Source organism: Arachis stenosperma, chromosome 3 (genome assembly GCF_014773155.1).
Source record: "Arachis stenosperma cultivar V10309 chromosome 3, arast.V10309.gnm1.PFL2, whole genome shotgun sequence".
Classification (NCBI taxonomy): domain Eukaryota; kingdom Viridiplantae; phylum Streptophyta; class Magnoliopsida; order Fabales; family Fabaceae; genus Arachis; species Arachis stenosperma.
In genome coordinates, this window is record NC_080379.1 from 39,746,158 (window position 1) to 39,770,337 (window position 24,180).

At 33.2% G+C, this 24,180-nt stretch overlaps 2 protein-coding genes and 1 non-coding gene across 4 annotated transcripts; all 3 read left to right on the top strand.

The window, feature by feature from the left end:
- Positions 1-3,259: 3,259 nt before the first annotated feature.
- On the top strand, positions 3,260-3,363 carry LOC130971469 (small nucleolar RNA R71). Its single transcript, XR_009082687.1, has one exon. It is a non-coding gene; the product is annotated as a small nucleolar RNA R71 (small nucleolar RNA).
- Positions 3,364-9,482: 6,119 nt separating this feature from the next.
- Positions 9,483-13,020, top strand: LOC130970128 (protein LIKE COV 1-like). 2 transcript variants are annotated; one of them, XM_057896123.1, is made up of 8 exons: positions 9,483-9,571; positions 9,693-9,919; positions 10,334-10,386; positions 11,086-11,195; positions 11,277-11,444; positions 11,538-11,635; positions 12,179-12,305; positions 12,658-13,020. In XM_057896123.1, exons 2-8 carry the CDS (start codon positions 9,776-9,778, stop codon positions 12,750-12,752), a joined length of 795 nt encoding a protein of 264 aa, XP_057752106.1. In that variant the 5' UTR covers positions 9,483-9,571; positions 9,693-9,775; the 3' UTR covers positions 12,753-13,020. The 2 variants fall into 2 exon arrangements, with proteins under 2 accessions (XP_057752106.1, XP_057752105.1); XM_057896122.1 differs by lacking the exon at positions 9,483-9,571 and having other exon boundaries at positions 9,633-9,919.
- Positions 13,021-21,586: 8,566 nt separating this feature from the next.
- On the top strand, positions 21,587-24,070 carry LOC130967490 (chloroplast processing peptidase-like). The gene is made up of 5 exons (XM_057892369.1): positions 21,587-22,215; positions 22,843-22,980; positions 23,267-23,353; positions 23,590-23,657; positions 23,763-24,070. Exons 1-5 carry the CDS (start codon positions 21,709-21,711, stop codon positions 23,902-23,904), a joined length of 942 nt encoding a protein of 313 aa, XP_057748352.1. The 5' UTR covers positions 21,587-21,708; the 3' UTR covers positions 23,905-24,070.
- Positions 24,071-24,180: the final 110 nt, after the last annotated feature.

The window sequence follows — 24,180 nt, forward strand, 5'->3', positions numbered from 1 at the left end:
CCTTGCCTTTTGGTTTTAAGGGCTATTGGCGTTTTCTGCTTGCTTTTTCTTTTTCTTTCTATTTATTTTTCGCCAATTTTTTTCACAAGCTTTTGCTTTTTCACTGCTTTTTCTTGCTTCAAGAATCAATTTTCATGATTTTTCATATTGTCAATAACATTTCTCTTTGTTCATCATTCTTTCAAGAGCCAACAATTTTAACATTCATAAACAACAAGATCAAAAATATGCACTGTTTAAGCATTCATTCAGAAAACAAAAAGTATTGTCACCACATCAATATAATTAAACTAGATTCAAGGACAATTTTCAAAATTTATGTACTTCTTGTTCTTTTGAATTAAAAATATTTTTCATTTTAAGAGAGGTGAAGGATTAATGGAATTATTCATAGCTTTAAGACATAGTTACTAACTACTAATGATCATGAAGTAGAGACACAAAACATAGATAAACATATAACATAAAAAAAATCGAAAAACAGAGATAAGAACAAGGAAGTTAAGGAATGAGTCCACCTTAGTGAGGGTGGTGCCTTTTGAAGGTCCAATGGTGCTTTTTGAGCTCCTTTATGTCTCTTCCTTGCTTCTGTTGCATGATCCCTAGTGATTTTGGTGTTCCTATCCTTAGTTGTTTCCAATAATTATGTGGAGGAACATGTATCCTCTGAGGTATCTCAGGGATTTCTTGATGAGGAAATTTCTCATGCTCTCTTGATGTGCAGTCAAATGCTCTTCTACTGAGTTATGGACCCTTGAGATGAATCTTTCCATCTCCCATGACTCAGAGGTGGAAGCTTTTGTCTTCCTTTTTTTCTTTTTTTTTTTTTTTGAGGTTTCTCTGGCCTTAGGTGCCATCAATGGTTATGGAAAAGCAAAAAAGCTATGCTTTTACCACACCAAACTTAGAAAATTGCTCGCCCTCGAGCAAGAGAAGAAAGAAAAGATGAAGAATAAGAATAAGATATGGAGGAGATGGAGGGATGTGTGTATTCGGCTATATGGGTGGGATTGGGTGGGAAAGAGGATTTGAATTTTAAAGGTAGGTGGGGTGTATGGGAAAGAGTGGATAGATGTGAGTGGTGTATGAAAAACAGAAGGGATGACTATGAATGGAGAGAGAGAGGGTGAGGTAGGTGGGGATCCTGTGGGGTCCACAGATCCTGAGATGTCAAGGATTTACATCCCTGCACCAATTAGGCATGTAAAATGCCTTTGCATACCATTCTGGCGTTTAAACGCCGAAGTGATGCACGTTCTGGGTGTTCAACGCCCATGTATAGCATGTTTCTGGCGTTCAGCGCCAGATCCATGCTCTGTTCTGGCGTTGAACGCCAGCCAGATGCACCTTACTGGCGTTTAAACGCCAGTAAGTCCTTCCTCCAAGGTGTGATTTTTCTTCTGCTATTTTTGATTCTGTTTTTAATTTTAATATTTTTTCGTGACTCCACATGATCATGAACCTAATAAAACATAAAAGAATAATGAAAATAAAATAAAATTAGATAAATAAAAATTAGGTTGCCTCCCAACAAGCGCTTCTTTAATGTCAATAGCTTGACAGTGGGCTCTCATGGAGCCACAAAGGTGATCAGGTCAATGTTAGGACCTCCCAACACCAAACTTAGAGTTTGAATGTGGGGGTTCAACACCAAACTTAGAGTTTGGTTGTGGCCTCCCAACACCAAACTTAGAGTTTGATTGTGGGAGCTTTGTCTGACTCTGTATTGAGAGAAGCTCTGCATGCTTACTCTCCCTTGTTACAGAAGGATAGCCGTGTGCCTTAAACACAAGGTAGTCCCCATTCAATTGAAGGACTAATTTTCCTCTGTTAACAACTATCACAGCTTCTGCTGTGGCTAGGAAAGGTCTTCCAAGGATGATGCATTCATCCTCCTCCTTCCTAGTGTCTAAGATTATGAAATCAGCAGGGATGTAAAGGCCTTCAACCTTTACCAACACGTCCTCTACTAATCCATAAGCTTGTCTTACTGACTTGTCCGCCAATTGTAATGAGAACCTCAGTGATCCCTAGCTTCTCCATTACAGAGAGTGGCATAAGATTTATGCCTGACCCTAGGTCACACAGAGCTTTTTCAAAGGTCATGGTACCTATGGTACAGGGTATTAAGAATTTGCCAGGATCTTGTTTCTTTTGAGGTAAGGTTTGCTGAAGCCATGTATCAAGTTCACTAATGAGCAAGGGAGGTTCACCTTCCCAAGTCTCATTACCAAACAACTTGGCATTCAGCTTCATGATGGCTCCTAGATATTGAGTAACTTGCTCTCCAGTCACATCTTCATCTTCTTCAGAGGAAGAGTAATCTTCAGAGCTCATGAATGGCAGAAGGAGATTTAATGGAATCTCTATGGTCTCTATATGAGTCTCAGATTCCTTTAGGTCCTCAATAGGAAACTCCTTCTTGTTTGAGAGACGTCCCAGGAGGTCTTCCTCACTAGGATTTTCGTCTTTCTCCTCCCTTGTGCATTCGGCCATATTGATTACATCAATGGCTTTGCACTCTCCTCTTGGATTCTCTTCTATATTATTTGGGAGAGTACTGGGAGGAGTTTCAGTGACTTTCTTACGCAGCTGGCCCACTTGTGCCTCCAAATTTCTGATGGAGGACCTTGTTTAACTCATGAAACTTAAAGTGGCCTTAGACAGATCAGAGACTAAATTTGCTAAGTTAGAGGGGCTCTGCTCAGAATTCTCTGTCTGTTGCTGAGAAGATGATAGAAAAGGCTTGTTATTGCTTAGCCTGTTTCTTCCACCATTATTAAAGCCTTGTTGAGGCTTTTGTTGATCCTTCCATGAGAAATTTGGATGATTTCTCCATGATGAATTATAGGTGTTTCCATAAGGTTCACCCATGTAATTTACCTCTGCTATTGCAGGGTTCTCAGGATCATAAGCTTCTTCAGAAGCTGCCTCTTTAGTACTGTTGGATGCATTTTTCCATCCATTCAAACTTTGAGAAATCATGTTGACTTGATGAGTTAACACTTTGTTCTGAGCCAATATGGCATTCAGAGCATCAATTTCAAGAACTCCCTTCCTCTGAGGCGTCCCATTATTCACGGAATTCCTCTCAGAAGTGTACATGAATTGATTATTTGCAACCATGTCAATAAGTTCTTGAGCTTTTGTAGGCGTTTTCTTTAAGTGAATGGATCCACCTGCAGAATGGTCCAATGACATTTTGAAAAACTCAGATAGACCATAATAGAATATATCTAATATGGTCCATTCTGAAAACATGTCAGAAGGACACTTTTTGGTCATCTGCTTGTATCTTTCCCAAGCTTCATAGAGGGATTCACCATCTTTTTGCTTGAAGGTTTGAACATCTACTCTAAGCTTGCTCAGCTTTTGAGGAGAAAAGAATTTATCCAAGAAGGCCGTGACCAGCTTATCCCAAGAGTCCAGGCTATCTTTAGGTTGTGAGTCTAGCCATGTTCTAGCTATGTCTCTTATAGCAAAAGGGAAAAGCATGAGCCTGTAGACTTCAGGATCTACTTCATTCGTCTTTACAGTCTCACAAATCTGCAAGAACTCAGTTAAAAACTGGTAAGGATCTTCAGATGAAAGTCCATAAAACTTGCAGTTCTGTTGCATTAGAGCTACTAATTGAGGTTTCAGCTCAAAATTGTTTGCTCCAATGGCCGGAATAGAGATGCTTCTTCCATCAAATTTAGACGTTGGTTTAGTGAAATCACCTAGCATTCTCCTTGCATTATTGTTGTTGGGTTCGGCTGCCATCTCCTTCTCTTGTTCGAAAATTTCAGAAAGGTTGTCTCTGGATTGTTGTAATTTAGCTTCTCTTAGTTTCCTCTTCAGAGTCCTTTCAGGTTCAGGATCAGCTTCAACAAGAATGCCTTTTTCCTTGTTCCTACTCATATAGGGAAGAAGAGAACAAGAAAAGAAAGAGAAATTCTCTATGTCACAGTAAAGAGGTTCCTTATTGTTAGTAGAAGAAGAAAGGAATAAAAGTGGAGGATCCAATCACAAGGGTGAGGATAGAGGCAGTGATTGGAGATGAAGAGAGGTGAAGAGAAGTGTTAGTGAATAAATAAATAAATAGAAGAAGAGAAGAGAGGGAGAATTCGAAAATAATTTTGAAAAAGTAGTTAAATGATTTTCGAAAATTAAAGATAAGATATAATTAAAATTAAAATTTAAAACAATTAGTTAATTTAAAAAGAATTTTGAAAAAGGGATGAGATATTTTCGAAAATTAGAGAGGGAGAAGTAGTTAGGTGGTTTTGAAAAAGATAAGAAACAAACAAAAAGTCAAATAGTTAGTTGAAAAAGATATTAAAGTCAAATTTGAAAAGATAAGAAAATAAGAAGTTAGATAAGATATTTTGAAATCAAATTTTTGAAAAAGATAAAATTTTGAAAAAGATATGATAAAAGGATAAGATGAAAAAGATTTAAATTTTTAAAATTAAAATTAATTACTTAACTAACAAGAAACTAAAAGATATGATTCTAGAATTTAAAGATTGAACCTTTCTTAACAAGAAAGTAACAAACTTCAAATTTTTGAATCAATCACATTAATTGTTAGTGTAATTTCGAAAATTTGAAATAAAATTAAGAAAAATATTTTGAAAATAATTTTAAAATTTTTGAAATTAATAAGATAAAAATGAAAAAGATTTGATTTTTTGAAAAAGTTTTGAAAAGATAGGATTTTTAAAATTGAAAATTTGACTTGACTTGTAAGAAACAACTAATTTTAAAAAATTTTTGACTAAGTCAACTCAAATTTTCGAAAATTATGAGAAAATTAAGGAAAAGATATTTTTTGATTTTTGAATTTTTAATGATGAGAGAGAAAAACAACAGAAATGACTCACAACATAAAAATTATGAATCAAAACTCATGATGCATGCAAGAACACTATGAATGTCAAGATGAACACCAAGAACACTTTGAAGATCATGATGAACATGAAGAACATATTTTTGAAAAAATTTTTATGCAAAGAAAACATGCAAGACATCAAACTTAGAATTCTTTAATGCATGGACACTATGAATGCAAAAATGCATATGAAAAACAACATACAACACAAAACAAGAAATCATCAAGATCAAACAAGAAGACTTGTCAAGAACAACTTGAAGATCATGAAGAACACCATGAATGCATGAATTTTCGAAAAATGCAAGAAAAATTTTTAAAGCATGCAATTGACACCAAACTTAAAAATTGACTCAAGACTCAAACAAGAAACACAAAATATTTTTGGTTTTTTTTATTTAAAATATTTTTTTTCGAAAAACATATGGAAAAAGAAAATAAGAAATTCAAAATTTTTAAGAAGAATTCCAGGAATCTTTCAATGTTAGCCCAAAGCTCCAATCAAAGGGTTTGACATGGCTTAATAGCCAGTCAGCTTTAGGATGGAATTACATGCATTGTGGTGATTAGTTGAAGACCAATCCCAAAGGAGTTTGGATATGGCTTTACAGCCAGCCAGGATTCAACATGCTTCATGAAACTCTGGAATCCATTCTTAAATGTTTTGAAACCATTGAATGATTTATTTTAAAAAAAAATTTCGAAAATAGGAATAAAAAATTTTTTGAAAATTTTTGAAAAGAAAATTACCTAATCTGAGCAACAAGATGAACTGTCAGTTGTCCATACTCGAACAATTCCCGGCAACGGCGCCAAAAACCTGGTGCTGTTGCCGGATCAAAAAAACTTGGCGCTGTAGTTGCACGTAATCGTAATTCGAACAATCCCCGGCAACGGCGCTAAAAATTTGGTGGACGAAATTGTGATCATCAACAATGGCACTTTGGTATGTGCATCTATTAACTCAGCACTTTCTTTTCACAACTCCGCTCAACTAACCAGCAAGTGTACTGGGTCGTCCAAGTAATAAACCTTACGTGAGTAAGGGTCGATCCCACAGAGATTGTTGGTATGAAGCAAGCTATGGTCATCTTGTAAATCTCAGTCAGGAGGATAGTAAAAGGTTATTGGATTTTTGAATAGTAATAATAAATAAATAGAAAATAGTTACTTATATAATTCAATGGTGGGAATTAGATAGGTGTATGGAGATGCTGTGCTCCTTCTGAATTTCTGCTTTCCTACTGCATCCATCCAATCCTTCTTTTTCCTTTCCATGGCAAGCTGTATGTAGGGCATCACTGTTGTCAATGGCTACATCCCATTCTCTTAGTGAAAAAGGTCCAAATGCTCTGTCACGGCACGGCTAATCATCTGTCGGTTCTCAATCAGGTTGGAATAGAATCCAGTGATTCTTTTGCGTCTGTCACTAATGCCCAACCTTCAGGAGTTTGAAGCTCGTCACAGTCATTCAATCTTCGAATCCTACTCGGAATACCACAGACAAGGTTTAGACTTTTCAAATTCTCTTGAATGCCGCCATCAATTCTAGCTTATACCACGAAGATTCTGATTAAGGAATCCAAGAGATATGCGCCCGGCCTAAGATAGAACGGAAGTGGTTGTCAGTCATGCGCGTTCATAGGTGAGAATGATGATGAGTGTCACGGATCATCACATTCATCAAGTTGAAGTGCAACGAATATCTTAGAACAGGAATAAATCGAATTGGATAGAAAATAATAGTAATTGCATTGAAACTTGAGGTACAGCAAAGCTCCATACCCTTAATCTATGGTGTGTAGAAACTCCACCGTTGAAAATACATAAGTGAAAGGTCCAGGCATGGCCGAATGACCAGCCCCCATGATTTGAGAACTAAACGTCCCAAGATGTCTAATACAATAGTAAACTATCCTATTTATACTAGACTAGCTACTAGGGTTTACAAGAGTAAGTAATTGATGCATAAATCCACTTCCAGGGCCCACTTGGTGTATGTTTCGGCTGAGCTTGATCTATCCACGAGTTGAGGCTTCTTTTGGAGTTGAACGTCAAGTTGTAACGTGTTTTGGGCGTTCAACTCCGGTTCGTGACGTGTTTCTGGCGTTTGACTCCAGACAGCAACATGGAACTGGCGTTGAGCGCCAGTTTACGTCATCTAATCACGAATAAAGTATAGACTATTATATATTGCTGGAAAGCTCTGGATGTCTAATTTCCAACGCCGTTAAGAGCGCGCCATTTAGAGTTCTGTAGCTCCAGAAAATCCATTTCGAGTGCAGGGAGGTCAGATTCCAACAGCATCAGCAGTCCTTTGTCAGCCTCCTATCAGAGTTTTGCTCAGATCCCTCAATTTCAGCCAGAAAATACCTGAAATCACAGAAAAACACACAAACTCATAGTAAAGTCCAGAAATGTGAATTTAGCATTAAAACTAGTGAAAATATCCCTAAAAGTAGCTTGATCATACTAAAAACTACCTAAAAACAATGCCAAAAAACGTATAAATTATTCGCTCATCACCATCGCTTCACAAATGCTGAAATCAGAGAATTGTCAAAAGTGAAATTCTTGAAGGGTACCGTGTCGCCGAATCCAGCCTCAGTCAGATACGGAACGATGGCATCCGGTGGAGGAAGGGTATGACTCACTCGACGAGGTAGTAGAAGACGAGGCCTCTGAAAAATAAAACAAATTCAGCTTTATACGAAAATAATTTTAAATTTTTTATTTATTGAATTCTTAAACTCTTTTGTAGTTTTTTCATTAAATCAATTTAGTATGATATACAAAATTAAAGTTAAATAAATATTTTTTTTAACTTGCTACTTTGACTTAAGAACATATATCTATGTTTCAAACTTATACATATTTCTAAATTACATATTACATACTAAATGAAACCTAAGTAGAATGATGTAAGTAGTAACAACCTAGAACAAGTAAAACAGAATTTCAAACTAATAATTATGTCCTAACAACCTTCCACAAGAAAAAAGAGTTCTAAATTTCTACTAGAGATATACTACAAACTATGTTCTGGTTATACGCGACTACCCTAACCATGGTCACATACAAAATAAGTACCATATGGGATTGCAAAGAATTAAACAGAACTAAACTAACCTCAAAGTTGGCTGCCCCGGCGTAGTGCAATGTCTCATTCAGCCTATTGATATCTTCGTTGTTCCCCGTCTAGCACGCCATCGCACTATCAGTCTATAATATAGTCAGAAAGAGATAATATAGGCGAGAAAGTGGGTTGACAAGATCAAAGTGGAGCCCAGAACACGTTGTGAACGACATATACTTATAGGCATCCACATGCCTAACGAAATAAGCATCTACGTATCTCGTTTATAGTGTAAACACACGTGTCAAACTAACGTATCTTATCTCGTTTACAGTGTAAATGAGATAAATAAAGAATGCAGATTTTGATATTTTTTAAATTATTTAATTCAGTAATTATTATATTTATTTTATTTATTAAAATAAATAATCTGATAATATATATCTAACTAATTTAAATTTTAAAGAAGGGGGGAGAAAAATGTTATCAGAGGTGGTGCATTACATTGTGTACTGTGCCGCCTTATATGGATGAGATCATGAGACCAACTGAAACACAGCATTGACTCTTCTAAATTCTCATACCTCATCACACTTACGCAATCTCGACTCTTCATCTTGACAAATTCAACCAAGAGATTAGAGATAGGCTTGGGAACTTTGCAGCCACACTGAATCCCTCTCTAAAAAACATGCCTCATTTCTTATATTTGAGATTGAGATGCATGGTTGCACAACGGCCTCTCTTAGCTAGTCAGATGGACACTCACTAAATAGAATTAGCACAAACATTGGATTATTAGTGACAAGTGACAACTCATAACCACACTTGACAGCGACAAACTGATGTATCTACACAAGCACCTGTGATCAAAATTCAAAACTAACATAGACTAAACTACACATCCTCCCACGGTCCCTCATAATATACATTCAGTCCCTAACTACCTACAACAATCAACCACATGAATCAATGTAGTAACTTAGACTCTACTTTCAGTTTAAGGGTATTTTAATCAATAATTTGTATATATTTTTGGTTACTAATCGGTCCAATTTTATATTAAACTTATTTAAAAAAAAAAATTTAATGAAAAAGAGTGGTACAATTTAATATCTAATTTTTTACTAATTAGTTTACTACTAATCTACTATGATTAAGTAGCCAATTTATTAAATAATTAAATAAATTAACTAAGTGGATGAAATAAATTTACCCACCTCGCCTAGTTCTCAATTTATTAATAAGTTAATAAACTAATTAAACTAAAATTATACTAAGTAGGATAGTTCTTTTTCTTTTTCTTTTCGTTTTTTTTTTTTGATATTTTTCTTTTTTCTATTCTTATTTTACGAAAAAAGTCTAAGAATCAATAAAATTTATTATTTTTATAATATTTTTAATCATCAATCTAATTTTTTAATTTAACAATTCAACAATATATTTTTAATAATCCAACATTATTAACTAATTATTAGTGGAAAAAAAAATAAATTCTAATAGCTCAGCATTACTCTCTGAATTTTCGCTTCACCTGAGTTAACTTAATCCCTCACAACTCACAAGGCACGACGGGAAAAAGAAGACAAAAGGCGTTACAAGCGGGGCGTCACGACTCACGCGTAAGAGAAATATCGAAATAACCAATTAATATAATTTAAATAAATAAGTATTATTATTTCAAATTTTCAACTTTTGAGCTAATTTGGAAAATATTGTCATTTCTGAATCTATCGGTTTCAGAACCAAAGTTGCAGAAAGAAGGTTCTGTGCATCCGGAATCTCGAAACGGCGGCGTCGTTAGTGGGCTTTCTATATCTGAAGTGATGGCCGAGGAAAAAGCTATGGCGAACAGAGATAGAGATCGAGAGCTTCTTATCCCCGTCGGTGATTCCGGCGATGAAGGCGCCTCCTCCAAGCCATCACCGTCTTCCTCCTCCTCCTCTTCTGTGCATCATGCTGGTCGCGAGGTCACGATTTCTTCCTCAACTCTTTTAGGGTTTCACTTGTTTATGCTTGCTGTGTTAGGAGCTTCTTTGACTTTTTTTTGGACTCAATTTAGGGATTTTATGAACTTCAATTTTGATTCATTTCTTTTCATATCACTCGATGAGCTCGTTGCTTTGAAATTCATACCAGTATAGATAATAAAATTTCACAACATAATCCTCTTTTTAATTCCCCCCATTTTGGTGATAGAATTAAGCGATTTGTGTAATTTCATTGAATTTGCATTCTCGTGTATTGGAGTGTATTTTATCGTGGATTTTGATTGAATATCTAGCAAGAGTTATCTGACACTTTCTGTTATGTGAATTTCTCGGCATTTATGAATGAGTTTTTGTCTGACAAACTGCCTTGTGTTCTCTCTTGTTAATTTGTAGACTTTTTACAAAGTTGTTAGGAGCTGGGCTTCAAAAAAGTTCATGACTGGATGGTGGGTAACTCTTTCTTCACACCATCGTGCTCCGGTTAAACGCTTGGATAAGTGCTATGTCATTATACCTCCGTTAAATATTGAATGAATGTGTACACTGCGCCTTGATCTTCATTTAGTTATTACTATTTCCTGAAGGAATCTTTCGATGCTTCTCTCTCTCTCTCTCTTTCTCTCTCTCTCTGATCATGAATCTCCGAATTGTTTATAGAGCCATACTAGCCAAACTATAGCCCTTGTATTCCCAATTCCCCATGATGTTTAGAGTAAAAATATATACAGTCCTCAATACTATCCCTGTGGTTGATTTTAGAAGAATAAGAGATGGAGAAAGTTATTGTTATTATTATATTTAAGTCATCAAAGATGATTCTATTTAGGAGGCTTACGGCAAAGAATTTTCATTCTTATCCAGTATTCATCTTTCTATTTGTGCGTATCTTAGGTGTCTCATGGCTGTCTTCATGTTCCAACCTTTTAGACTTTCAGTTGCTTTGTTTTATAATATGGTCTATTATGCCATCTTTCCTTTTTATTAGCACATGCCTGTGTTTTTTTGTATTTTATCTTGTCATTTAGGTTCTATTCCGGTTCCGGGACACTATACCTGAATAATAGCACTGGCAACCAAGTGTATGAATTCCTGTAGTTACCTGTTGTGGTGAATTGGTGATAGATTACTGTTCTTATGTTTTGCAGTGTCATTCTTTTTCCAATTGCAATCACCTTTTACATAACATGGTGGTTTATTCATTTTGTGGATGGGTTTTTCTCTCCAATCTATGCTCAACTTGGCATTAATATTTTCGGTAAGAGTTTCTATTTTTATGATACTCCACTTTTAACCTTTACATGTTGATATTAGTTGCTAATGGCTAGGGTGTGTTCAGGTCTTGGATTTGTAACGTCAATAACTTTCATCTTCTTGATTGGGGTTTTCATGTCATCATGGTTGGGTGCATCTGTCCTGGGACTCGGGGAGTGGTTTATCAAGCGAATGCCCCTAGTTCGTCATATCTATAATGCCTCCAAGCAGATTAGCGCTGCTATCTCACCAGGTGTGTTTAGCGACCCAACACTGATATTGTGATGTTTATAAGAGTGTACTGTTGGGTGGGATCTACTTTTGTTAACATATACGTTTATCACAGATCAAAATACGCAAGCTTTCAAGGAAGTAGCCATTATTCGGCATCCACGTATTGGTGAATATGCATTTGGATTTATCACCTCATCAGTCGTCCTTCAGGTTTCTTATACACCTCTATGTTTGATAGCTTATAAATTCAGAAAATTTTATTTCATCTTTGGTTGAATATATTTCAATTGTGAAAGCCATGATGTCACTATTTTAAAGTTGCTTATTTTCGTAAATGTTGTTTTTCAATGGATTTGTGTCAGTCTGCATATTTAATAGTTTGAACTATTCCATTGCTTAACACTTACTGATAGTGTGGTGATCCATGTGTTGCTGGTGATATATGTAGTAGTACTGGTCCATATGATAATGCACTATGAATTAATGTGTTACGAATTTATGATCTGTTTATATTCTTTAGCACCTATAGCTGATGTTTCTCTATTGGGTTAATTAATATTACATTATTCTTCTGATAATTTTGGTTGCCAACTTGCCATGTAGCCATCTGTATAGGTTTATTTTATATAATTTTGGTTTCCAAGTCAGTTCTTGTGTTAATAAGTGAAAATGTTTTATGATTACCAGAGATTTAAACAATCTGTACTTGGGTTAATAAATGAAAATATGTTTATGTAGTTTATTATTTCACAGAATTATGCTGGAGATGAGGAGCTATGCTGTGTCTATGTTCCAACAAACCATCTTTATATTGGTGACATATTTCTTATCAACACCAGGGATGTCATTAGACCAAACTTATCAGTCCGGGAAGGGATCGGTGAGTTATAGTTTTGGAAATTATTCAGGGTGTTTATTATAGAAGTGAGAGTAAACAGCAGCCTTAATTATTTACTCCTAATTATTTAAAGGACTGGGATAATGGTATTTGTATTTACACTTCAATCAGATACTCTGAATGCGTTCTGTGCAAACCAGAACATGGTCTCCAGTCATGTTGCAGTTTGAGTGTTACTCAAACTAACATCTGTAGGCCAACTCATGCGTTCATGTTGAAACAATAAACAAATATATTCCATTTTAAGTGGGAATACAAGCAAACATTAAATTGTAAAACTAATCCAATCTAATTTAATTCCTTCCAATATATTAACATGTGCTAAGTTTTGCAGAGATTGTCGTTTCTGGAGGCATGTCCATGCCGCAAATCCTATCAACCCTGGATTCTCGTGTTCCTTTGGATTCAAGTAGACATGAGATAAGATGACGAGGCTAATGGGCATTATAGTTTGCTCTTTTAGGAGCTTATGAGGTTCTGATGGCATATGTAATATTTTTTTTTCTGTGTATTAAGGTGTAAAAGTTAGTTTGTTTGAAATATAGTTTTGATAATTCCAGGCGCAGAGGATTCTAGTTTTTTGTTCGAGTCTCAAATAACTTTAGTTGTGCATATCATGGGTTGCTTTTACAATTTACACCTAATCGGTGAAATAATTATGATAAAAAGTTATTTATTAAAATAGTTATGTTTTTAAGGCCAAAGATTTTACACTTTCACATTTATGTGAGAGTAAGATAGATCATCACAAAGATAATTACAAATTGATCATTTTCTTTATATATAAGTTCATAATTATATATTTTATCTTTTATATTTTTATTTTTCCAAAATTTTTTCCTTTCCTTTTAAAACATTCTTTTGAAGAGGGGTCTTTCCCTTTCCTATTAGAGAAAAATCCAAATCAGCTCCTGACAATTACCTCGAAAGACAACGAGGTCTCTGACAAAAAAAACTCCAACCCGGTCTCTGACAAAAAAAAAATCCAACCCGGCCCCTGACAATTACCTCGAAAGGACAACGAAGCTCCTGTGCAAAAAAAAATCAATGTTATTTTTTTTTGGTACAGGGGCTAATCAGTCCCAAAAAAATTTATCAGGGGCCGAATTGGGTGTTTTTTTTCTTTGGGGCCTCGTTGTCCTTTCGAGATAATTGTCAGGGGTCGGATGGGGTATTCACTCCTTCTATTATCCACCCTGCAGCATACTCAGCACCTCCGCCATTGCTTTTGTCATCACTCATCACCACATAACACCTTTGCCTCCTTGCTCTCCTAGGATTGTAGAAGATCGTTGTCGCCGTTCTTCATCGCAACGTCTATTACTACAGTTGTCAGCACCATGATTCTGCTGCTGCTGCCCCATATAGTCTACCTCTGTGTTGATTGTGGTCATCCTTGCCTTGTTCCTCTTCTTTCAATAGCTCTAAACATATATATCTAGACATGCCTTAATTCTCTCAATATAATTATCATGATAACAAAATAACAAGATCCAACAAGAGACAAATTTTGAAAGAGAATGGTAAGTCGCGATACCAGTCAAGAAGCAAACAAATTAAATGTAGAGACTGACTCCAAAATCCAGAGCCTACTTGCTATGTGCCGACTATTCCAATTCCAATTCCAATTCCAATTATTCATTCTTTATTTACACTGCATGCATTCATCCTTTGTCCCTATATATTCATCTATGTACTGTTGTACATACACTTATACCCTTTAATAATAAGGGTAGTTCTTTGGTAGCCAAGGTTATAGTGACTAAAAGTGGCTAAATTCTGACTGACCAATAAACACATAACATGTGTAGAGTTGGGTGAAAGTTGTTAGTTAGAGTGATAGGCTTTATTGTTAGTGAGTAATAGGGTAAAAGAGTAAATAGAAGGACCAAAATAATGTGTATATCATGTGGGCTTTTGTTTTGAAAGAAAAAATCTGGTAATATTTTTTAAGTGGATAATTCCAAAACTTTAATGATTAGGTTTTAGTGTGAAAATCTATTATAATGTTAGATCAATAAAAGGTCATAAATTATTAATAATGAAAGTAATAAAAAAAACAAGAACTAAATCATGTAATATTTATGTGAGATCTTACTATTAATGTATTTGTGACATGATTATATGAGAGTATAAATTTATAAAGTGTTAAAATTTTATAAGAAAATATTTTTATTTTGAATAAAAGTAACTATTACACAGTATTATTGATATTATCATAGTTATTATTATTTTTGTTATTATTATTATTATTATAATTATTATTATTATTATTATTATTATTATTATTGAAAATTGGTAATTTTTAGTAGTTTTGTTCATTTTTTGGTGAATATAAATACAAAATTATTTTAAACAGATAAATTTTATTAATTTATATGTTCAAACTCTACAAATTTTGAGTGCAAATGGTAATGATTTATGTGTATGTGCACAATTTTAATAAGCATATGTGTAAATTGTATATTTATTGTGTATAAAATCTCTATAAATATAAGTACAAATTATTACCGACTAAGTGCGGACAAAAAATGATAATACTTGTTAGTTATATAGCACTGCTCTTATTAAAAATCTTCGTAATAGTTTTATTAATAAGATTTACTTTTTTACTTTGTGAATTCACTAAAATCAACGTCCGTAAATCTTAAATTTATAATGCCATACCTTCTATAACTTATTTAAATAAACTAATTGAAAATCAATTATACCAGATTGTCTTAAAACTGAATTTACTATTAATTTTGTTTTTTCTCTTAATATTTATATAAAATGTGGTCCTTGTATAAAATTTTAAAGAAACAAATATAAAATCTACAAAACCACCACGATTTGTGAAGTAAATTTATTAGTTTTTATCAACGTTTATAGTTTTTTACAATATTAATTTGTTAATTTTTATTTAACTAAAAATTCTTTGTTTTTTAATTTGTATATCCATGATTATACATATTATTTGTTAATTCCATGATATAACTTTTAAAACTAAAGAAGAAATGAGCATTGACAAGCAGAAAACGTAAAAATATAAAAAAAAGAGCCACTCGTATTTTTTAAGGATATTCATGTAAAATTATGGTAAAAGATATTTTAATCATAATAGTGTATAAAATATTTTTGTATTTAGATTACCAAAGACGGATCTAAGATTTTTAATATGGAGGGGTTGAATTATAGACAATTTTTTTAACTTTTGTTTTTAGATTTTTTCATTACATAAAAGTAATTTAGGAATAATATATAGTTATTGAATTGATTTTATCCAAATATAAAAAAATCTTATAAATTATTTTTATAATATCATTTTTTATATGACAATTACATAAAAGAGACAACAATATCGATAATATATTATAAAATTATGATGGACCAAAAATTTATAGTGTATTTAGTTACAAAAATTATTAATTAAAATTACTTGAAAAAATTATAAATTATTAATTATTTAAAAGGTATAACACTGTTATCAAATATAAGATACGAATATTAAAATAAAATGGTAGCTGGAATTAAATAAGTTAAGATAAAAAAAGTTAGGTTTATTTTGTTTTTTTTTTAAGAATATAAAATTAAACAAAAAATTGAGTATTTTTTTTACAAGAAAATAACATCTAAAATACACAATATAATTACCATAACATAATTTTGTAAGTTATTACTAAGATTTTATATAATAATATAAATGCTAAATATGTTATTATTAAAAGAACAAACAATTTTTCTTAAAATTAGATATAGGGATAAATACATAAAAACTAATTTGATAAGTACATAAATTTGAGTGTATGATATTAAATTGGTTAAATAAAAAATATTAGAGATCTAAATAATTAAAATATAAATTCATTACATAATAAAAAATTAATACATATAAAGTTACTAAATTATATAATATTTTTTATTTTCTTAGATATATATTCCATATGTAGACATAGTTTTTCAAAATATTTAGATGATCGAGGCTGCAACTATCTCATACATATTACAATAAAAGATAAAAACAGAATAAAAATGAATAAAAACTGAAATTCAGATTTTGTATTTAACTGCAACTTAAATAAAATTACATATCCACAAACATATAAATTTAAACCATAAATTTTGTTTTCGAAAAAAAATTAATAACCTATATATAACCTTCTAATGTGGTATTTCAGTATAAGTTTTTTACATTTGAAATTTTAAAATAACAAATAATTATAATAAAAAATTTTATAAAAGTCTAACCAGATTTATACAGTGTGATTCTAAAAATATTAGGACATAACATTAATAAAATTATTATTTCTCTTTTAATAATAATAATAATATAAATAATAACAAGAACAAAAATAATAATAACTATGATAAATCAACAATACTATTTAATAATTATTTTTATTCAAAATAAAAATATTTAATTATAAAATTTTAATACTTTATAAATTTATATATTCATATAATTCATGACACAAATATATTAATAATAAGAGCTCACATAAATATTACATGATTTAGTTCTTATTTTTTTAAAATTATTTTTATCATTAATAGTTCATGACCTTTTATTGATCCAACATTATAATAGATTTTCACACTAAACCCAACCATTAAAGTTTTGAAATTATCCACTCAAAAAATACTAATAGATTTTTTTCTTTAAAAACAAGTCCACATGATATATACATCATTTTGGTTAGTTTATTTACTTTTTTGTCCTTTAGTAATCACTAACAATAGACTCATCATTTTAACTACCAACTTCCACCTAACTTTCCACGTATCATGTGTTAATTAGTCAGTCTAAACTTAGCTATTTTTAGCCACTATAACTTTGGCCACCAAAGAGTCAAAGACCTGCCTTAATAATAATACTCGTGAAAATTAGTGAAGCAAAAAGGTTTGCAGCACTATAAAAAGATAAAATGGTGGGCTGTATTAGTTTATCCAATACAGAAGTTGTTACGAGTTAACCTGAGATGTCACTCTAAATTATACATATTTCGGTGAAAAATTCATTATAGTTATATGTACCGATCGAAAGGAAAAAAATTATTCTACTCCTTTTGTATACTCATTTATTTTAGGTACAAATTAAATTTCACAGTATATTCATTTATTCATGCAAGTCCATCCGGAAAATGCAAAATTTCACTTGCAGATAGAAAGATAACAATAAACTCTCATAATAAGAGCATAGGTAGGTATTCATTTTGATTATTTTTTATTAAATTAAAAGTTTATGACCAAACGGAAACTAATAATCACAAATATAAAATCTGTGCTTCATTCTCTCTAAAACAGATTCATCACTGATTTAATGGATTATTCATCAACGGAGAAAATTAAAGAGACTACTTAACAAGAGGTACACATATAACACAGAACTTCAATTGCAATTCCAGTATAAACACCTCATACAGTCCAAAACATATTTGACATATATATTCATCAGTAGCACCATAGAGAAAATAAATGTCACTATCGTCTTTCACCGACACTATTCAATAATGATATACATGATCTAATAAACTTGCTGGAAAAAAAATTATGCTTAATAGCAGAAGAAAATGGATGGAAAAAGCAGGCATATATATAGGGTGAGAGAAAGAATGAGTATAATTTGTGAATTATTGTTGTTACCTCTGATTCTGAAACTGAAAGCATGGTGACTCTGGGCTCAAGCCGTCCAGTTGGGAGAATTAGTTGATAGAAAAATGATGATCAGAGAAACAAGACATCAAGTAAGAGAAGACGCTGAGACATCAATTTTAGCCATCACATCATGTTCGAAAACTTCAATCACAATTCACAAACACTTAAATTAATTCCAATTTAATATGTACTTACATGTAGGGGTGTTCAAAATCGATTCGGACCGAACTAAATCGATGGATCGAACCGAAAAAATTAAAAATCAAAAACTAAAAAAACCGAAAAAAAGTGATATTTTGCGGTTCGGTTCGGTTTTCGATTTTTGCCACCAAAACCCGAACCGAACCGAACCGAACCGGTTCTTAATAAAACCCTAAAATTAAAACACCGCCCACCCACATACCCCCACCCCACCCCCCCCCCAAACGCGTTACAGGGCACAGGCTACAGCTGCGCGAGTCCCTCCCCTCCCCCCATGGAAACCTAACCCCGCCGCCGAAACCCCAGATCGGAGCCAGCCACCACATCTCGGCCACTCACCCAAACGGCCAGCGCCCAGCATTCACCCACCCACCCACGCACCCAAACGGCCAGCAGTCACCCACCTTCTTCACTCCTTCTCCCTGAAACTCGAAGTCGAAGCCACTCAAGCCAGCAGTCACCCACCCACCGCGAAGACGAGGACGAAGACCCAGTCACCCACCCACCCACAGGACCTCCGACCTCACCACCTCCGAGCCTCCGACGTCACCGCCTCCACCAAGAAAGCCTCCACCCAGCAGCGTTTCTGGGTACCTCACCGCCTCCACCCAGAAAGCCTTCAAGTGCATATGGAGCCCGAGCCATCTATTCAGGTAAACTCTACTGATGCATTCTTGCCTTGTTGTTGGTATTGCTGCTTGCTGGTCTATGTTGTTGGTTGTATCAGGAGGTGTTGCATGATGAAATTGAAATTTAATTGTTTGGAAATTCCGTGTTTTAGGTCTGGTTCATTTCTGTTATACGCTCAGGTGTTTGTTTGACTGATTTCCTCTTTAATTACGGTTTAAAGGATTTCTTAATCCCACCGTGGATGAGTTCTTAAAGCTATTTTGACCTTCAATTGTATGATTGTGCCGCCTTCAGATTAAATCTGAAAGCTGTTTAATTTATCGTTGATAAAATTACCTGTTGGAATCATCACACTTGTATTAACTTGGATTTTGTATGGGGATTTGAAGTGATTTAACGGAAGGTCATGATGGACGATCTGATCCTCTGGAGGAATTGGCTAAAAGTTTGATGAATTCCTGGTTTCCTTTCATAAACCTTGCAATGTTTTGGTGTCACTAACCTCCTGGGCCTTACCACATACCTTTCGTCAGCAGCTCTTTTAGAATGTTAGAAGGAGTTGCTTAAACCTTGTTTTGGTGTCACTAAACCTTGTTCAATTTGTTCATTGCTTCTTCAATTTGCCAATTCTGTTTAGTGTTTATTGCTGGTTTAATTGTTCATTGTTTGTTCACATTTTCAAGTTTTGTTCTGTTTGGTTTATTGTTGGTTTAGGGCTGGTTAATGGTTATTGTTCAATGGTTATTGTTCAGTTTGTTCAGTTTGTGACTTTGTTCAATGTTCAGTTTGTTCCCATGAATACAGTTTGATGGTTAATGGTTATTGCTGCTTGGTTAATGGTTAATGGTTATTAGTGACTTTGCTGGTTAATGGTTAATGGTTATTGCTGCTTGGTGCTTGCTGTTTATTGCCAAGTTTAATTTGTTGGTATAAAGGTTTATTGCTTGTTCATTGCTTGTTTGGTTTATTGCTTGTTTAATTTGTTTTTTTTTTTTTAATTTCAGGTTGGTTTGCATTATGAAGTTTTAGCTATTTTATTGGAGAAGAAGACACCATAACTTTGCTAATTGCTATCAGTTTAATGACAATTTTTTTTTTATTTTCAGTTGTGTTGACTGTTGAGCTATTAAACTTCTTTAATTGTCGTATTTGAATTCTATTGTCGTTATATTTCATTAGATCAAGACTTTGTTAGCTATTGTGTATTTTGGCTTGTTGATTTCAATCTTACGACATTGCATAATAGTATGGTAGAATTTTTTTTATTTGATTGAAAAAACCGAACAAACCGAATCAAATCAAACCGATTTTAATTGGTTTGGTTTGGTTCGGATGACTTTGAAAAAAACCAAACCAAACCGAACCGCTGCTTAAATAAACGATCGAATCGGATGACTTTTCCTTCAAAAACCGAACCAAACCGCACCGCGAACACCCCTACTTACAGGTAACTCTCCTTTGTTACTACTAATTTTTAATTAGTTAATTTAGGTATCAAAAATAGGATACAAGTATGCACATCACTATACTTACTCTATATAATTCATAATCTTAGGGGAATCACATTCACTTGCAAATACAGATCAGAACATGTTCTTAATATTATTATACATTGAAACTAGGAAAGTCAAAATCAATTATATGACTCTATGGTCCTCTGCATTTCTTTTTCTTTTTCTTCTTCAAAACAACGTATGCAACTCTAAAATTACAATTTTCTATACCACACTTGAAAACAATATATTATTTTAGGCTTGATTTTTATATCTTTGAGTAAATAGACGAGATAATTAAAGAAAAAATAAATCTCTAATTAGAATTAAAATATGAATTTAGACACATCCTTGAGTACGTACTTTTTGAATCAATATGTATTTATTAAATTTCTTTATTTTTAACCTTCATTTTTTCATTTTAAAAAATAATTTTGTTATAAAAATAATTTTTTAAATTATATCAATTATGAAAGTATCGATAATAAAAATTAAAAGAATACATACAAACTTAAAAACATTGACGAGAAAGTTGGTTTTTTATTTTAAATTTTTTTTAACTTTAATATTTATTTATTTATTATTTACTTACTAAATTATTTATTAAAAAATTTATTTACATCAATAAATTTTGATATTAATTAATTGATTCGATTGGTGTAGAGCTAATTTTAGTTTCAATTGATATTTTTTATTGTTATATAGTGTCATAGAAAATATAAAACCAACTAATAAAATGATAATTTATTTCATATTGATACCATATAAAAATTAATTATTAATTTAATAAAAAATTAAATAACTAAAATCATACTTTAATAAAAATATAGTTTAATGATTTTAAAATATTGAAAATATATTTTAAAAATAAACCAACCAAATATATTTTCATTATTTTCGATATTTAAAAATAATCTTCTTTTCACAAACCAATTACATTTTTTAAAATATGAAAAAGTTAAAAATAAATTATTTTCAAAAAATAAAAATAAAAATAAAAAAATATTTTCACAAACCAATCATTCTTTACAAATTTTTAATATTTTTTCACAAACTAATGAAATATTTATACAATGTGTACAATGGAAGTTTATAGAATATTAGAGATATAATCATTAATGTTACATTTTTTAATCAATTGAAATTTTTGAAATGAGCAGTATCATAACATGGTATTACAGCGCTAGATCTGAAATCGTAGCGGAATCCTATTTGAAATTGCATTGGCAAAAGCTAAAAAAAAAAATGAGACAGCCTATGTAAAAGCTAGTATAACACTTGGCATATATGAATAGTTCAATACTAAAGTCTAAACCCCCTACGAAGTGAAGTGAAGAAGATAAAGAGCACCAAAAACTGAAGAACAGATTTTATTTGTTGGCAGCAACAGAGTGTAACAGACTGAGCAACAAACGAAGACTGAAGATATGCCTTCTCTGTCTATCTTCCCGTCACTGCCATCGCTTCAAAACCCTAACTTGGAGCATGCCCACCTCTTCAAATCCATCGGAACCCTAAATTTCAGTTTAACTTCACGAACAGAGTGTCACTGCCACTTCTCGCACCACTTCAAAGCCACTCTCTCTCTTCTCTCTAGGGTACAGAACCATAGAATCCCGTCCCGGAGGATACACTGCAAAGTCTTGAAGGATCCTGGGGAAGAGGTTAAGGTGGTTTTGGACTCCGACGGCGGAGGTGGCGGCGGCGGCGACGACGATGGCGATGGTGGGGATAAGAGAGAAGTTAAGAAGAAAGAAGGGTCTTCGGGGCCCTTGCCAGAATGGTTGAATTTCAATTCCGATGACGCAAAGACGGTGTTCGCGGCTCTGGCTATATCGCTTGCGTTTCGTGCGTTCGTGGCTGAGCCGAGGTACATTCCTTCGCTGTCAATGTATCCTACCTTTGATGTTGGAGATCGAATTGTTGCTGAAAAGGTAGTAACTTCGTTGCTATATTTTAGGAGTTTCACAATGATGTGCTTGAACTTGTAATAAGCTTTGCATTTTAACTGCCCCAACTATAATTATTGACAAGAAAACTTTACAAAACAACGGCTTTAAGTTAAGTTTTCCTCTTTCATTCTGTAATTTATCACCAGTTACCTAGTTGGAATTTAGTGCCTTATAGCATATAGGGAGCCTGGCAGGCACAGGTAACATGGAAGCTTAGTCATCTTACATACTAATTTTGGAAATTTATGGTGTAAACATGTTTTTGTTTATAGAAGTTCACGATGCAATATGCATTAATCAATAAAATTTAATATGCTGGTAACTTGATTGATTTTCTGTTGAAGCAGAATAATTTTTGCTGAGGTGTTTACTATAATTTTTGCAATGAGATTATGTTAAGTTGACAACTGCAATAAGAAATTGTAACACCCCCCCCCCCCCCCCCCCCCCCAAAAAAAAAACAAAAAAACAAAAAAAACAAAAAGTGAATGTTAAGCTGATGGTCTCAAAAGTTGGAACAATATCATATATATATAGGCTATCTTCAATAGATTTTGACAGATGTAATGTGTTGAAGTTACTCTATGTAAACATCTTCCTTTTTTTCAGGTTTCATACTACTTTAGAAAGCCATGTGCAAATGACATAGTGATATTCAAAAGTCCTCCGGTCCTTCAAGAAGTTGGATATACTGATGATGATGTTTTCATAAAACGGATTATTGCAAAGGGAGGTGATATTGTGGAGGTAGATTTTTGAGATTGACACTCCCATTGCTTAATGATGGTCTTTCATTGTTTGTTCAATATCTGGTATATCTTGCAGTGTTCTACTTTGTGACCAAACAACCTATTTAGCTTACTATGTATACTGTGTTCTCTACGTGTATTTCCATCAATAGCCTTAATGTTTCTTGACGACTGTAGGATCTTGCAGTTAGTATTCAGTTACAACCTAGGCTTGAGAACTTGTCTTTTTTTTTTTTTGAATCATATTCTTGGTCTCTTAAAGGCTAACAACTGAATCATTGCAGGTTCGCAAAGGTCATCTCATAGTTAACGGGGTTGAGAGGAGTGAAAAGTTCATCCTTGAACCACCTTCTTATGAGATGAAGCCCACTGTAAGTTCCCCCTTCTGCATTAAAACTCGGTTCTCTGAGACTCCTTCTATCCCTTTGTGCAATGTGGTATGCTAAGAGTACTGGGGACTAATCACTGCATCATCTTTGGAATATAAGAGAGTGGTTGGCATCCTTATGCAGAAGGCGGCATATTTGTTTCCGGCTTAACTAATTTCTATCATTGACTACTGTTAATTGACCTTGCATTTCATTAACTGATGATATTGTTCTTGCAGCGTGTTCCGGAAAACTACGTCTTTGTGATGGGGGACAACCGCAATAATAGCTATGATTCCCATGTGTGGTAATGTTCACAAATCAGAATAATGCATATGCATACTATCTGGCTAGTGACTATTGTTATTTCCTTTCTTGTTCCTTAAATGTTGGTGTGATTTGGTTTTGTTAGGGGTCCGTTGCCAGCCAAGAATATCATCGGAAGATCAGTGTTCCGATACTGGCCTCCAAATAGAATAGCCGGCACTGTTTCGGAGGATACATGTCCCGTTGAAACCAAGCAGGACACAACTACTCTAGTTTCTTCTCAATGATGCCCACTTTAACTGAAAGGATATTGTGAATTTTGTAATTTTTGTATCCTATGTATTCTTCAGTACATCAATTCTTATTTATGTATTCCTATGTATCCTATTAGTTGGAGAAGGAAAGAAACGAGTAATTGACAAACTTTTCTAAAATATTTTTTTGTGTTTTTCATTTCTGTTGTTATTCTGCAATTCACACTGCAAGAGTAAGTGGTACAAGTTGAAATCCAATGCTAATTAACTAGTCAAGATTTTAACTTATTTGAGAAACCGAGTCATGAT

What these genes read in the sequence shown, in the direction of transcription:
- LOC130970128 (XM_057896123.1), top strand. Translation starts at nt 9,776, where the DNA reads ATGGCCGAGGAAAAAGCTATGGCGAACAGAGATAGAGATCGAGAGCTT. An exon ending in TGCATCATGCTGGTCGCGAG is followed by an intron (nt 9,920 to 10,333) that starts GTCACGATTTCT and finishes GTTAATTTGTAG; the next exon opens with ACTTTTTACAAAGTTGTTAG. An exon ending in TAGCGCTGCTATCTCACCAG is followed by an intron (nt 11,445 to 11,537) that starts GTGTGTTTAGCG and finishes CGTTTATCACAG; the next exon opens with ATCAAAATACGCAAGCTTTC.
- LOC130967490 (XM_057892369.1), top strand. Translation starts at nt 21,709, where the DNA reads ATGCCTTCTCTGTCTATCTTCCCGTCACTGCCATCGCTTCAAAACCCT. An exon ending in ATCGAATTGTTGCTGAAAAG is followed by an intron (nt 22,216 to 22,842) that starts GTAGTAACTTCG and finishes CCTTTTTTTCAG; the next exon opens with GTTTCATACTACTTTAGAAA. An exon ending in AGGGAGGTGATATTGTGGAG is followed by an intron (nt 22,981 to 23,266) that starts GTAGATTTTTGA and finishes GAATCATTGCAG; the next exon opens with GTTCGCAAAGGTCATCTCAT.